The 12,844-nt window shown below is 41.7% G+C and overlaps 1 protein-coding gene across 2 annotated transcripts in view; it reads left to right on the top strand.

Moving 5' to 3' along the window:
- LOC143034415 (lysocardiolipin acyltransferase 1-like) overlaps positions 1-7,851 on the top strand; it is a 35,797-nt gene extending 27,946 nt beyond the window's left edge. For both annotated transcript variants that reach the window (XM_076200430.1, XM_076200431.1), the window contains exons 4-9: positions 1,255-1,459; positions 2,248-2,360; positions 3,540-3,690; positions 4,130-4,247; positions 4,500-4,774; positions 7,084-7,851. In XM_076200430.1, coding sequence (XP_076056545.1) covers positions 1,255-1,459; positions 2,248-2,360; positions 3,540-3,690; positions 4,130-4,247; positions 4,500-4,774; positions 7,084-7,445 — 1,224 coding nt within the window. In that variant the 3' untranslated portion in view covers positions 7,446-7,851. The remainder of the gene's footprint in view (positions 1-1,254; positions 1,460-2,247; positions 2,361-3,539; positions 3,691-4,129; positions 4,248-4,499; positions 4,775-7,083) is intronic.
- The last annotated feature ends 4,993 nt before the right edge of the window (positions 7,852-12,844 follow it).

The following is a 12,844-nucleotide window of genomic DNA, read 5'->3' as shown; positions in this document are numbered from 1 at the left end:
ATGTACTTCTGTAGTTTTTTAAAGAAATGGAAGTTTTGTAGTTTTAAAGAAAACGGAATGTAGTCACGTAGCTACAGAATTATGTAGTTATGAACCTGCATGATGACAACTACAAAATGAAACAGAGAATGATTTGTCGCTTTCAGTTCGTAGTAAGCCACGCCCACAAACTTCATGGCCACGCCCCCTTCGAGTTGCCAACGTTTATTTATTCAATTTATTTTATTTTATTTTCTCAATAATGTGTATTTACTCGCCATCAAACAGTGAAACTGATTGCACAAGAGTTCTGCCGAACGAAAATGGTGATGATGATAATGGTGGTGGGTGATGACGGTGGTGATAATGATGGTGGTGGTGATAGTGATTATGATAATGATGAAACTAATATTGATGATGATTCATTTTTGCTTCACTGGCGTCCTTGTCTAGGAGGACGTTGTGGAAAAGGAGGGGAAGAGGAGGAAGAGGTGGAGGAGGTGGAGGTGGAAGAGGTTGAGGAGGAGGAGAGGGCTGAGTAGGAAGAGGAGGTGGAAGAATAAGAAGAATATTAAGATGAGAATGAAGTGAAGGGTGAAGAAGTGGAGGAGGTGGAGGTGGAAGAGGTGGAGAAGAGGACGAAGAGATGGAATAGGAGGAGGACAAGACAAAGAGATGGAAGAGGAGGAGGAGGAGGGTGATGGTGAGGCGGTAAGGGTAAAGTCATTATCACACTGGTCTATTTTTGCTCCGACTGTTGGAGGAGATTTGCAGTCCACAGCTTTCGGGAAGGAAGCTGATATGCTGGTGGGAAACAATTTTCCTCCAACATATCAAATGGCATTCTATGTAAATCGTTTGCCAGAGCGATTTTACGGCGAAATTGGAGGTTGGAGGAAAAAATAGCCCAGTGTGATAACGCGGAGGTGGTGGTGGTAGAGGGGAGGAGGAGGAGGAGGAGGAGGAGGAGGAGGTGCAATTTCTATTTGTATTAATCTATTATCATTATATACATACAGGTACATACATACATATACTGTATATATATATATATATATATATATATATATATACATATATATATATATATATACATATATATATATATATATATGTATATATATATATATATATACACATATACATATATATATATATATATATATATATATATATATATATATGTATATATATATATATATAACCTCGACCTCACAACTAATCCTCAAGGCTTACTTCGACTCGAAGAACTCCTCTTTCTCTCTCTCTCTGTAGGCCATCCTCGAGATCCTCTACGGCGTCCGCATCCGGGTGACCGGGGACCCCCTCCGGTCGGACGAAACCTCCATCTTGCTCCTGAACCACCGGAACCGGTTGGACTGGAACTTCTTCTGGATGCTTCTGGGCCACGGGACGCTCCCTCCGGCCCACAACTGCAAGTTCGTCCTCAAGTCGGTCATCAGCAAGTTCCCAGGATTGGGTGAGTTGGCGTCGTTCAGTTGGTAGACCTTCAGGAGTGCCGTTCCGTGATGTTGGTACGCATGGGATCCGTTTCTGTGCGTTGCCTGAGTGAGGAACTAGGCGAGGGTGAAAACATATATACTGTGTGTGTGTGTGTGTTTACCTAATTGTAGTATACAGGAAAGTAGTAACGCTCGTCGGGCTCCGTCTCCTACTCTCAAATTTACCATACCTGACCTCAAATGTGTGTGTGTATGTATGTGTGTTTTCCATGGATTTGACCTCAGGTCACACGTGGTTGGAGTGAGAACGCAACCCCTAAGCCATCTGGGTCTCCTTTCTGTCCAGCGCTTCTATACTTGGGGGTCAATACCTCGTATCATAAAATAATAGTGAGGGGCCCTGGTCCGTAGGGGTGTACCTAAAGTCTCTGACTCATTTGCCAGACTTAAATGATGATGCTTCGGTCGCCAATTATGTTTCATATGTCACCATTATTATTATCATTATTATTATTATTATTATTATTATTATTATTATTATCATCATTATCATTATTATCATTATTATTATTATTACAATAATCATTATTATTATTGTTTTTACTACTATTATTATTATAATCATCATTATTATTATTGTTATTACTACTACTACTAGTATTATCATTATCATTATTATTATTACTACTCCTATTATTATTATAATTGTAGGGATCCCTCTTTCTATCCTATTATCCGTCTGAGAATAAGCCGGATAAAGTCGGATACTGGATAAGACCTTTCTTCTTCTTGCTCCTCCTTACAGGCTGGATCATGCAGATGTGCTGCTTCCTCTACATCCGACGGCGATGGGAGGACGACCAGAAGCTGATGAAGTCTGTCCTCGACTACTACAGGGACATCGAGCACATCTACCAGGTAGATACACACACACACACATACGCACGCACGCACACACACATACGCACGCACGCACACACATGCACGCGCGCGCACACACGACTTCGTGGTGCAGTGGTTAGAGTTCCCGGCCACCACTACAGCGGTCTGGGTTCGAATCCCGCTCAGGGCTGAAATAATTTCAGTATCGCTGCGCTGCGAGTCGTTACTACAGCTCTCGTGGGCGGGGAGTTGGGTGTGTGCGTGCGTGCACTGTAAGGTCACAGCGTTACCCATAGATCGGTCATATATGAACTCTGAGTTCTGTTCCGGGAGGGAAATTGCTGTCGATCACGAGTCCAGCACGTGACCCAAGACCATGGTTAATCACACACACGACTCGGCACTGCAATGGTAACGTTCGCACCCGCTACTTCAGCGGTCCGAGTTCGAATCCCATCCAGGGCTGAAATAATTTCAGTATCGCTGTGCTGCGAGCCGGTACTCCATCTCTCATTTGTGTGTGTGTAGGGGGGTCATAGGATAACCCATAGATCGGGCATATATGAGCTCTGAGCTCTCATCCAAGACTAACACAGACTGTATATTGCTAGTGTAGTTCTGTATCACTGTTACTCAATAAACCAATTATTATCATTATTTCATTATTACATACACACACACTTTAGTTGGTTTGATCATTTAGTTGGAGAAAGAGACGGGACCCTACGAGTGTAGTTCCTTCCGTGTATATCACATGAGGGTGACTAAAATTAAGTTCACACACACACACACACACACACACACACACACACACACACACACACACACACACACACACACACACATGGTTCGATGGTGAACTGGTACCGCGCTCGACCGATAATCAACCGGTCCGTATTCAAGTCCCGCCAAGGGCTGAAAATTTTAGCTTCGCTGCACAGCAAACCGGCACTCCAACTGTGGTGGGCAAGGAGTTGGGTGCGTCTGTGCGTATGCAAGGTCACAGCATTACCCATATATCGTAGGTATATATGAGCTCTCATCTGGGAGGGAAATGGCTGCCGGTTCTGAGACCAACACGTGATCCAAGACCATGATGACTCACACCTGCCTCATCAGTCTAGCACATTATAAGCCAAAGGTGACGGCTCCGGCCGCAGCTACTCAGTGCCTCCTGGCGTAGGGTCCTTCCTCCTCCTTCTGCTCCTTCTTCAGGTTCTGCTGTTCCCGGAGGGCACTAACCTGACGCCCTACACCAAGTCCCGCAGCGACGCCTTCGCCGAGAAGTTCGGCCTCCAGAAGTTCGAGTACGTCCTCCACCCGAGGACGACCGGTTTCTGTTACCTGCTTGACACGATGCGCAAGAGTAAGTGGGTGCCCGCTTCCACCCCCGAGTTTTCTTCTTTTTTGACGATTCGTAAATTCAAGTGTATTTTCACAGACGATTTTTCAAGTTATATATATATATATATATATATATGTATATATATACATATGTATATATATATATATGTATATATATATATGTATACATATATATATATTTATGTATATATTTTTTTTTTTTTGAGAAAAAATGTCATCTCATGTTTACATTAGTACATTCATTGTGAATGAAGTGAATGTACATTTACACATACGATATATAGTTATTTTATTTTTTAAATTCTTGAGTATTCCCCACAATATACTCTATTGACTTATCTATTGTTTTCATTCTATTTAGTTTATATATATATTCTTTAATTATCTACTTCTAATATTTTACTTATCATTTTTTTTTATTCTTTATCGAACGTTCCCAGGCAAGGAAATGAAGGCGGTGTACGACATCACAGTGGCCTACCCGCGCACGCTGCCTGTCACCGAGGTCGACATCATCCGAGGTCGAATCCCAGAGGAGATTCACTTCCACGTCAAGAGGTAATGGAAGGCTCGCTCGCCTCCTCCTCCCACCGCAACCGCCGTAATACGACGCATTCCGGCGGACGCCAGGTGGTTTTGTTCAGATGAGGGGAGGTCACTTTTCTCCCGGTTTTTTTTTTTTTTTTTTTTTTTTTGGGTCAATGAATTTATCTTCGGTTCAGGCCTTCTCGGTTCTATAATATTTTATTAATTTATTTCATCATTTCCTTATTTATTTTCTTGTTTATTTGTATATCTGTTTATTTTTAGGTATTCAGTGGATACCATCCCGACATCAGAGGAAGGCTCCAAAGACTGGCTCCAGCAGGTGTGGACTCATAAAGAGGAGCGACTTCGCAGGTTCCACACGAATGACTTCCGGTTCCTGGAGGAGGAGGAGGACGGCAAGACGGGAGGAGGAGGAGGAGGAGGAGGAGGAGGGACCAACAGCGAACCTGAAGGAGGCGCTGCCGCAGACAGGAAGTTCCAGCCCCTGGCCAATGCCTCGTACGGGGCTCTGCTCCTGTGGCTTCCTCTGACGTTCGGTGAGTTGTCGACTTTGTGTCTACGTCGAAGTTATCGTCGATCTCTGGGTGGTGATCTGGACTTAGCATATGCGTTGCATTCAGTTGTCAGTCCGTAATGAACCTTTATTTGATTATATATCAATTTGATTAGCTGTTTTTTGTTACATTCGTTCGTTCTTCCCTCCAAACTATGTTCATACACACACACACACACACACACACACACATATATATATATATATATATATATATACAGTATATGTATATATATACTTATATATTGCATGTTGGCCTCCTCGAGTCTCTCGACATTGATAGCTTAGAATTAAAGTGAATTGCGGTTGATAAAAATGTATATATATATATATATATATATATATATATATATATATACATACATATACTATACACACACACTTGAACTCCCGTCACCCCTGAGGTGAATCAGAAGAGAAAGTCTCTTCATTGCCCCCTCTCAAGATCGATCTAGTGACCTTGACTAAGTGAGGTCGATGTCGACCCTAATCGACCACGAACAGGCCAGAAGAGGAGACGAGCAGACTCCCCACAGGTACTGCCCCGAGGGGGAGGCCCAAATCCAGGTTTTCTTTGTTTGTGCCTTTGGCTGGGGTGCATGTGGACCACGGTGCCAAGTTTGGTCAAAATCCGTTGCAGAATGGTGACGTTGTCGTCCAACAAACAAACAAGCAATTGACTAACTTTCGAGCTAATTATGCAAATAGTGCAATCTGATTTTGTGTAGTTGGTTTATTTCCAGTAATCTTTGTATTCCCTTTTCCAGAGTCTCTTTTGGACAATTCCAATTTTCTAGAAAAAGTTCTTGATACAAGAAATTCCCTTCTGCCATTCCCTAGAACCGACCTCCCCCCCCCCAAGCGCTTTAACCCACTCAGTTCCCCTCCCCATCCACCTCCCTTCCTTCCTCCCCGCCCATGTTCCTGTCGACAAAATTCGCTGTTACACCGACACGCCATCCTCCCGGTCTTCTTCGTCCCCTTTTTCCGGTTTTCCCTCCCAGGCCACAGCCACCCTGGCTGTTCACATCACCTGGCTGCCTCCCTAACGTGTTGGACTCGTGATCGACAGTTATTACCCTCCCGAATGAGAGCTCTGGGTATGGGTCAAATCCACACGTGTATACAATCGTGGCACGCGCGCACAAACACACATACACACACACACGCACACAAAGTAGCAGCCAACTCGATAACTTCCAAGATCGACTATCCTGACCTGGAAAGAGTGTCAAGGACGGATTTGTAGGAGGAGGAGGAGGAGGTGGAGGAGGAGGATGACGAGGAGGAAGAGGCGGTGCTGGAGGAGGAGGAGGAGGAGCAGGTGGAAACGAAGAATTAAAGGGCGAGAAAGGAGAAGGAGGAAAACAATGAGGAGGAGTGGAGGAAGAGGGATTAGGAATAGGACGAAGACAAGAAGAAGGAGGGGGAGGAGGAGGAGGAATAAAAGGAGAAGAACGAAAAAATTGAGAAAGAGAACGAGGAGAGAACGAAGAGAGAAACGGTGACTAGGAGTAGGACATGGAGGACAGGAAAGGGAGGAAGAAAAGGACGAGGAGGAGAAGGAAGAGGAGGAGGAGAGGGGGGGACGAAGAGGAGGAAAGTAGGGTATGGAGAAGGGAGAGGATTTTGGGAAAGAAAAAGAAGCGAACGAGAGAGAAGATAGAAGAGAGAGGGAGGGGGGGTCACACAAAGAACGGACATATAACCAAGTGAATATATGTGCACGCATATTACCTATGGGACCACATCATCGCGTATGCGAGCACACACACACACACACACATACACACACACACACACACACACACAAGGAAAGAGTGGAAGAAAGTCGGGCACATTTTATGCGAGGGAACACGGAACGCCTCGGGTTTATAGTTTCTTTCCTCCTTGCAAGGAAGGTGACCAACCGAGGGATGTGCTCGTCTTTCACCCATATCTTAGCTCTTTGTGGATGAAGGGACAGGCCTCTCTCTTCCCACACACACATATGCACGTACGCACATACGTACCAAAGGCCTCTCTTCCCCTCATACCACTGGTTAAAACTTGAAATAACACAATTATTTTTATTTCTTCAACTTCAGGTTTTGACCGTTATTCATCTGGTTATGTAAAAATATTAATGAATAATTCGTTTTTATATTCTCATGTTTCAAGTACAATTTTCCCGTAATTTCCTCATTTTTCTTCTGGAAAATCATGTTATGAACGCTATCCATCGTTGATGTACTTATGTGACCAGATCCCCCTCCAAACAACAAGAAGCGTTTTTATGACTTGCTGTTTCAGGTATGGCCTACCTGGTGGTGACCTCGATCTGGGTGTTCCTCTGGTGCCTGGTGCACACCATCATCTTCTGCGTCATCTCTTTTGGCACCGACGGGCTGCAGCACTTCGAAATCAGGCTCTTCCGGCGGTGGGAGAAGAGCCGACAGAGGCTGACGGAGAATGTCGACATTATGAACGATATCAGAGGAGGAGAGGGGGTGAGAGTATATGGGGAGAACAAGAATGGGGACGGGTCAGTGGCTGGAGAAGGTGGTGGGGCAGTTGGAGGAGAGGAGGAGAAAGACGAGGGTGACAAGGGGAAAACGTTGAATATAATAAAGGAAGAAGAGGAGGAGAGGGTGGATAGGAGTAAGGAAGAATAGCGCCAAGAAGTAGAGACAATGGGCCGAAGCTGACAAAAATAGTGAAGGAGAACGATTATATATCAACGTTTGAAAACAACAAGAGAACATGTACTGAAAAGAAGTAGGTAATGCCAACATTCCAGGTGTGTTTATACCGACTCTATGGAAGGAAAAGGACAAATAAATAACAGCAAATACGAATGACGTCTTGCAACCCAACCTCCCCAAGACGCAATGTCGTTGTGGTCATACACGGCACCAATAATCACATCTATAAATGTGCGAATCAAAGCAATAAACACAAAATCAACCCCCCAAAAATATATTAGACAAAATAAAGAATAGTGACTTATGTATTACAAAATAATCAAACAATTCGAACAGCGGACAAGAATATTAATGCGTAGAGAAATAGATGACATTCTTAAAAACATCTATGAAGCAGTGTTGACATGGACAAATTTAATATAAATGAAACGCCACATGCCTCATAAACAAATTCTACGTAACTATAAAAGAGAAAACAATAAATAATAAGAGAAATCTGGCTAAAAGGAAACAGAAATGTTAAAACCAAGAGGAGGATCAGTTCTCGAAACAAGGATTACCTGAAGTGGCTCGTTGGGGACATGGGGAAACCGGGAGTCTTAATCGATAAAACCTAGTTGGCCGTTCAAGTAACATAAAAAGCAAGCTATATGCACGGTATAAATCATTAACGTGCAGAACAAATTCAGAAAATCCTACTCAAACCTACGGTAAAGGGAAGTGTTACTACGAAAAGTTTTGAAAATATAAACAGAAAAAACAAATATGTATGAAGGCATACGGGAAACGTCTAATTGAAAGGGATTCGGCTGAATTGAGATGAGATAGATGGAGGAGAGAAGGAGAAAGGAAGTAAATAATTCCACAGGGCAAGCCCAAGTGACTGACATTTAATGAGACAAGAGTTCATGGGTCTTATCAATATATCGAAGATCCATAAACAACGACAATTTACCACGAGTCTTCCGAGGAAGACGTTTGTATACATTCCCACACCGAAGTGCATTGTTGTACAGAACCAGTCGATATCTTGGAAACAAAATATATGGAGAGTGTTGGGCGACATTGACACGGGAGGAAGATAAAAATATCAAAAGATGTTTAGAGGGATGGACGTGAAGATAGTGAGAGTATAAAATAGCTTACACAAACAGCCTTCAACAAAGTTCACACCAAAGTAATATTTTATATATATAAAAACATCAAATATAATAATGTATTTAATAGGTTAGCATTTTGCAGTGCTGTATACACATAACCTTTATATATTTAAACCGATATACATGTTCCAACAAAATGTGTAATAATAAATAATAATAAACGGAATATTCCCCACTAACGTGGAAAAATACGATTGTGATATTTTAATAGATCTCAGTGTACAAGTTACTGTAACTTAGATTTCGAGAAAAAAGATTAGTAATGCTACATATTATTTAGCTGTGCAACAGACGTATAACTGAATAAAACGTGTGTGGATAACTAAAATGGTTATATACTAAGGATATAAGGAAAGTTCTATTTTGTAAGAGTATGTATCACATTTACTCTGGAATTCTTCCAAGAAATTTATATGTTTATGTATCATACTGTAAGTAAAAAGCACACGCCAAAGAATAATAATTTCTTCCTCTTGTTTTCCTACTATGTTCAAAAGCATGGGTTCATTTAGTTTTATATGGAATGTCGTTTAAGACTAAAATACGTTGTTACTTATAGTGAAAAAGCCCTCCAACTTCTTTATCAAAACTGATTGAAAACCATGTTATTAGAGAGGGTAAGAGAACAAATTTTCAATATACCAAAAATTACATGAAAGCAAGATAAAGACTACATACAAAACTCCAGAATCACGCAAGCAAGGGTATATAACATGAAATTCACGTTATCCAATAGCTCGTAATCTAAGCTAACCTAACCTAATTTAACCTAACGTCACAGTTTAGTAGAAAAAGAACATTCAAATGCAAAATAGAAAGCAGTGGTTTTTTGCGTGATACTGGACAAGAACCGATATACACGAAAAGAGAATATGTGCCATACGAATTGTACAATAACAATAATAACTTCATTCTTACAATTTTACCATTTATGTGAATTTTTCAGTTTCCTTCCTGAAGACCTGAACTTTCATCCAATAAAGATGAAACCCAGCCCCGTGCTTTGTAGATAAGACAACAAATCTGCCTCAAGCTACAAGTTATGTATGCTTAAATTAAAAATCGTTACTCACCCACCGACAACCTGGGAATTCATCATACTTGATTTACAGTATCGTATACACAAACAAGAAAAAAAAGACAGTTTGTTCCCATCTGTGTAGTCTCAACTGCAAGTCGACAGTCAAATTCACTACGTATATTATTTATATACAAGGTCACTCAGTATTTTCCATTCAATGAAGTCTATTACCAATGAGAATTAAAAAGAAAAACTCTACATACGTAAATGCGCGGAAACTACATTACCTCTTGTAATCACAGCCGATTCAATTCACCAAATAATAAGTGAGAACTGACGGCAACGAAGACAGCCTTCTGCTATAGAGTTTCGTATGCAATCACCATAGATGCGTTTTAAATGAGCATGTTTACATACAAAATAATAAGTTACAAATGTCAAGTAATTGTGAATAGAAACTAAAAGGATGACACGATCACTGTTACGCAGTTTTCTATCTGGCAGATTCCAGCATAACAATAATAATATATGATAATAACAATAATGATATAATAATAATAAAAATCAATGAATGCTTGACCAGCGTAATTCGTACTAATTCCGTACCTAGTAACATTTTTACCATGATACTAGCTGCAGCTTTAGGAATTTCCACCGTGTGGCATGGCAAACGAGTTAGTTTATTAAAATTCTCACGCTAAAAAAGAAGTTTAACACAGCAACACTATCTTCTTTCCCTACCTTGTTCCTATCACTCGAATCACATAAGTTAGCCGTTTTCCTCTCCAATCTATACTTTGCACTGAATATTCGTGTTCTAGCCTCCGTAACAGGGATGGCGGTAAAACTACGTCACTGATTCTCTGTAATTTATCCACTGTGGTTTGGATGTCCTCGCATGCTTCAAACAAATAAAACCTAGCGCATTCGCTGAATGCTTGGAACAAGGTGGAGAGAGAACAACTTAAAGTGAATTTGTCTGAAAAATTTCGTACGAACACAGAAACAAGCTCTTTCTCTGGGTCTCAAATCATCGGGTTTGACATTAAAGGTTTTACGAATTACGTGTATAAAAACTACAGATGGAATGAGTGACATAGAGAAAGGTAGTCAGGACTGATATCGTGTTTCCATGCTTTAGCGACTCCAACAGTTAAGCCATACCAAGAAGATATAGCCTAGGAGAATAAAACCGATTACAATATCAAAATGTTAGAGCTACTAAGTGACACTACTACATACGTTAAGAAACATAAAGGACACGCGGCTATAGAAGAGGAGAAGTTCAAGAGAGAAGCTAGGAGGGTACTTATGAAATCCAACAGAGGTAAGAGGTTAGTGGGATTACTGGAGGAAGCCCCTAGACAACCCAATATGCGCGGACTTCTAAAAACTCACAAGCCAAACATCCCGATGCAACCCGTCACTTTCGGAATTCTCAGTGCCCGCCTCATAGATTGAAAAAGTGTTCAGCCAAACCATCGTCCGTTAGACTGGGGTCAGTGAGCAAAGCCCATCTGAAAAATTCAAACGGTCTGATTGAGAGATTAAGGGATGTAGATCTCTCTTATAAGACCCTTGTTTCATATGGTGTAACGAGTCTATTCACTAATGTTTCCATTGAAGGGGCACTAAAGGCAGCTAGAGAGGTGGAACGAGGATTTACCTCTTGGTGAGGATTTTTTTTTATTAGTATCTCGACGTGTGAAATTTGGCCCTTTCGTCTTTAATAACGAAGAAAATTTCAGTGTTGTGGACTCGCTATAGGGGATTCCTCAGTATTGTTTTAGCTTCATTTTACATGAAAATGTTAGGGAGAAATAATTTTATATCTATAGTGGGCCAGGGTACCACTTGGGTGCGGTACGTGGATGACAGAGAAACCGAGCTTAACGAGAAGCTGAATTAGTTAAACAGGACAGAACAAAATATTCAGTTCACAGTGGAGCACGAGGAGAACGATAGATTGGCCTTCCAGGACACTGTGATATGGAGAAAAGGAAATCAAACCGCATTTTCAGTCTACAGGAAAAGCACAAAGACAACATTGTACACTTCCTCTCTGCCCACAATGACAAAATCAAGCGTAGGATTGTCATAGGTTTCTTCCTGAAAGTATACAGAATATGTAGCGAGGAATTCATCCGGGAAGAAATGAAATATATGTTTGATGTTTAAAAAAAAAAATACGTTATCAAGAAAGGTTACTACATAGGTTGAAAGATAAGGCCTTGAAAATAACAAAAAGAAAAAAAGGGGACAAAATGGGATAGATCAAAGTTGACAGCGGTGAGCTTATTTCCGTCCCTAATGGGATAGATCAAAGTTGACAGCATTGAGTTTTTTTCCGTCCCTAACTCTAGACGAGTGAGATGGGACAGTTTCTCACCAAAGCGTTGATAAAAAGGATTACAGAGGGGCCTGCCGACAGGAGATCTTTTGGTCCATAACTAGGTCGAATGCAAAAAATTATAATAATGATAAATGAATAAACAAATAAATAGAAATTATAATAATGTACATAATAAATACATACATACATATACCAAAGGCTTTTTCCCCCTTACATGGGGGGGTAGCCAAAGAGAAAAAGGCATAGAAACCACTCCCACCCATTCCATTCCCTGCACCCTCTCTTTTCTACATAAACAGCCACCGCACGGGCTCAAACAAAGCCCGTGGGAGTGATACTACACTCCCCCTAACCCCCCCCCCCCAAAAAAAAAAAAATGTTCCCCTCCCCTCCACCCTCCTCCCTCCCTCTTATCTTGGAACCTCCTGGATGACAGGTCATCCCTGCATCCTGCCCACTGCCCTGGGTCAGAAGCAGTGTCGCAAGACACAGCACATCCACAGTAAGGCCGCTCCATTAATTCGGCGACCCCCTCCCCCTCTCCGTCCCCTCATGCAGAAAAGGAGAAGACGGGGAGAAATCCCTTCGGGCTGCGTCAATTTTTTTCTCATACATACTTCCTCATCCCCCATCTCCCACCCACTCCCCCTCATGCATCACAGCATCATCCATACAAAACCCTTCTCCATTCACCCCTATCTTCTGTCCTCTCCCGTCCTTCCTCAACAGACATTCCTCTCTTTTGTAATGCCCCTGTCACCCCATCCATCCATCTCATTCTAGGACGCTCCCTCATATTCACTCTTTCCACCTCTACCTTCCACACCTCTTTTAC

The sequence above is a fragment of the Oratosquilla oratoria genome, chromosome 17, assembly GCF_046742065.1.
Source record: "Oratosquilla oratoria isolate Oo_2021 chromosome 17, ASM4674206v1, whole genome shotgun sequence".
NCBI lineage: Eukaryota > Metazoa > Arthropoda > Malacostraca > Stomatopoda > Squillidae > Oratosquilla > Oratosquilla oratoria.
The sequence above is the reverse complement of the archived record's forward strand: the minus strand, read 5'-3'. Positions and strand labels throughout refer to the sequence as shown.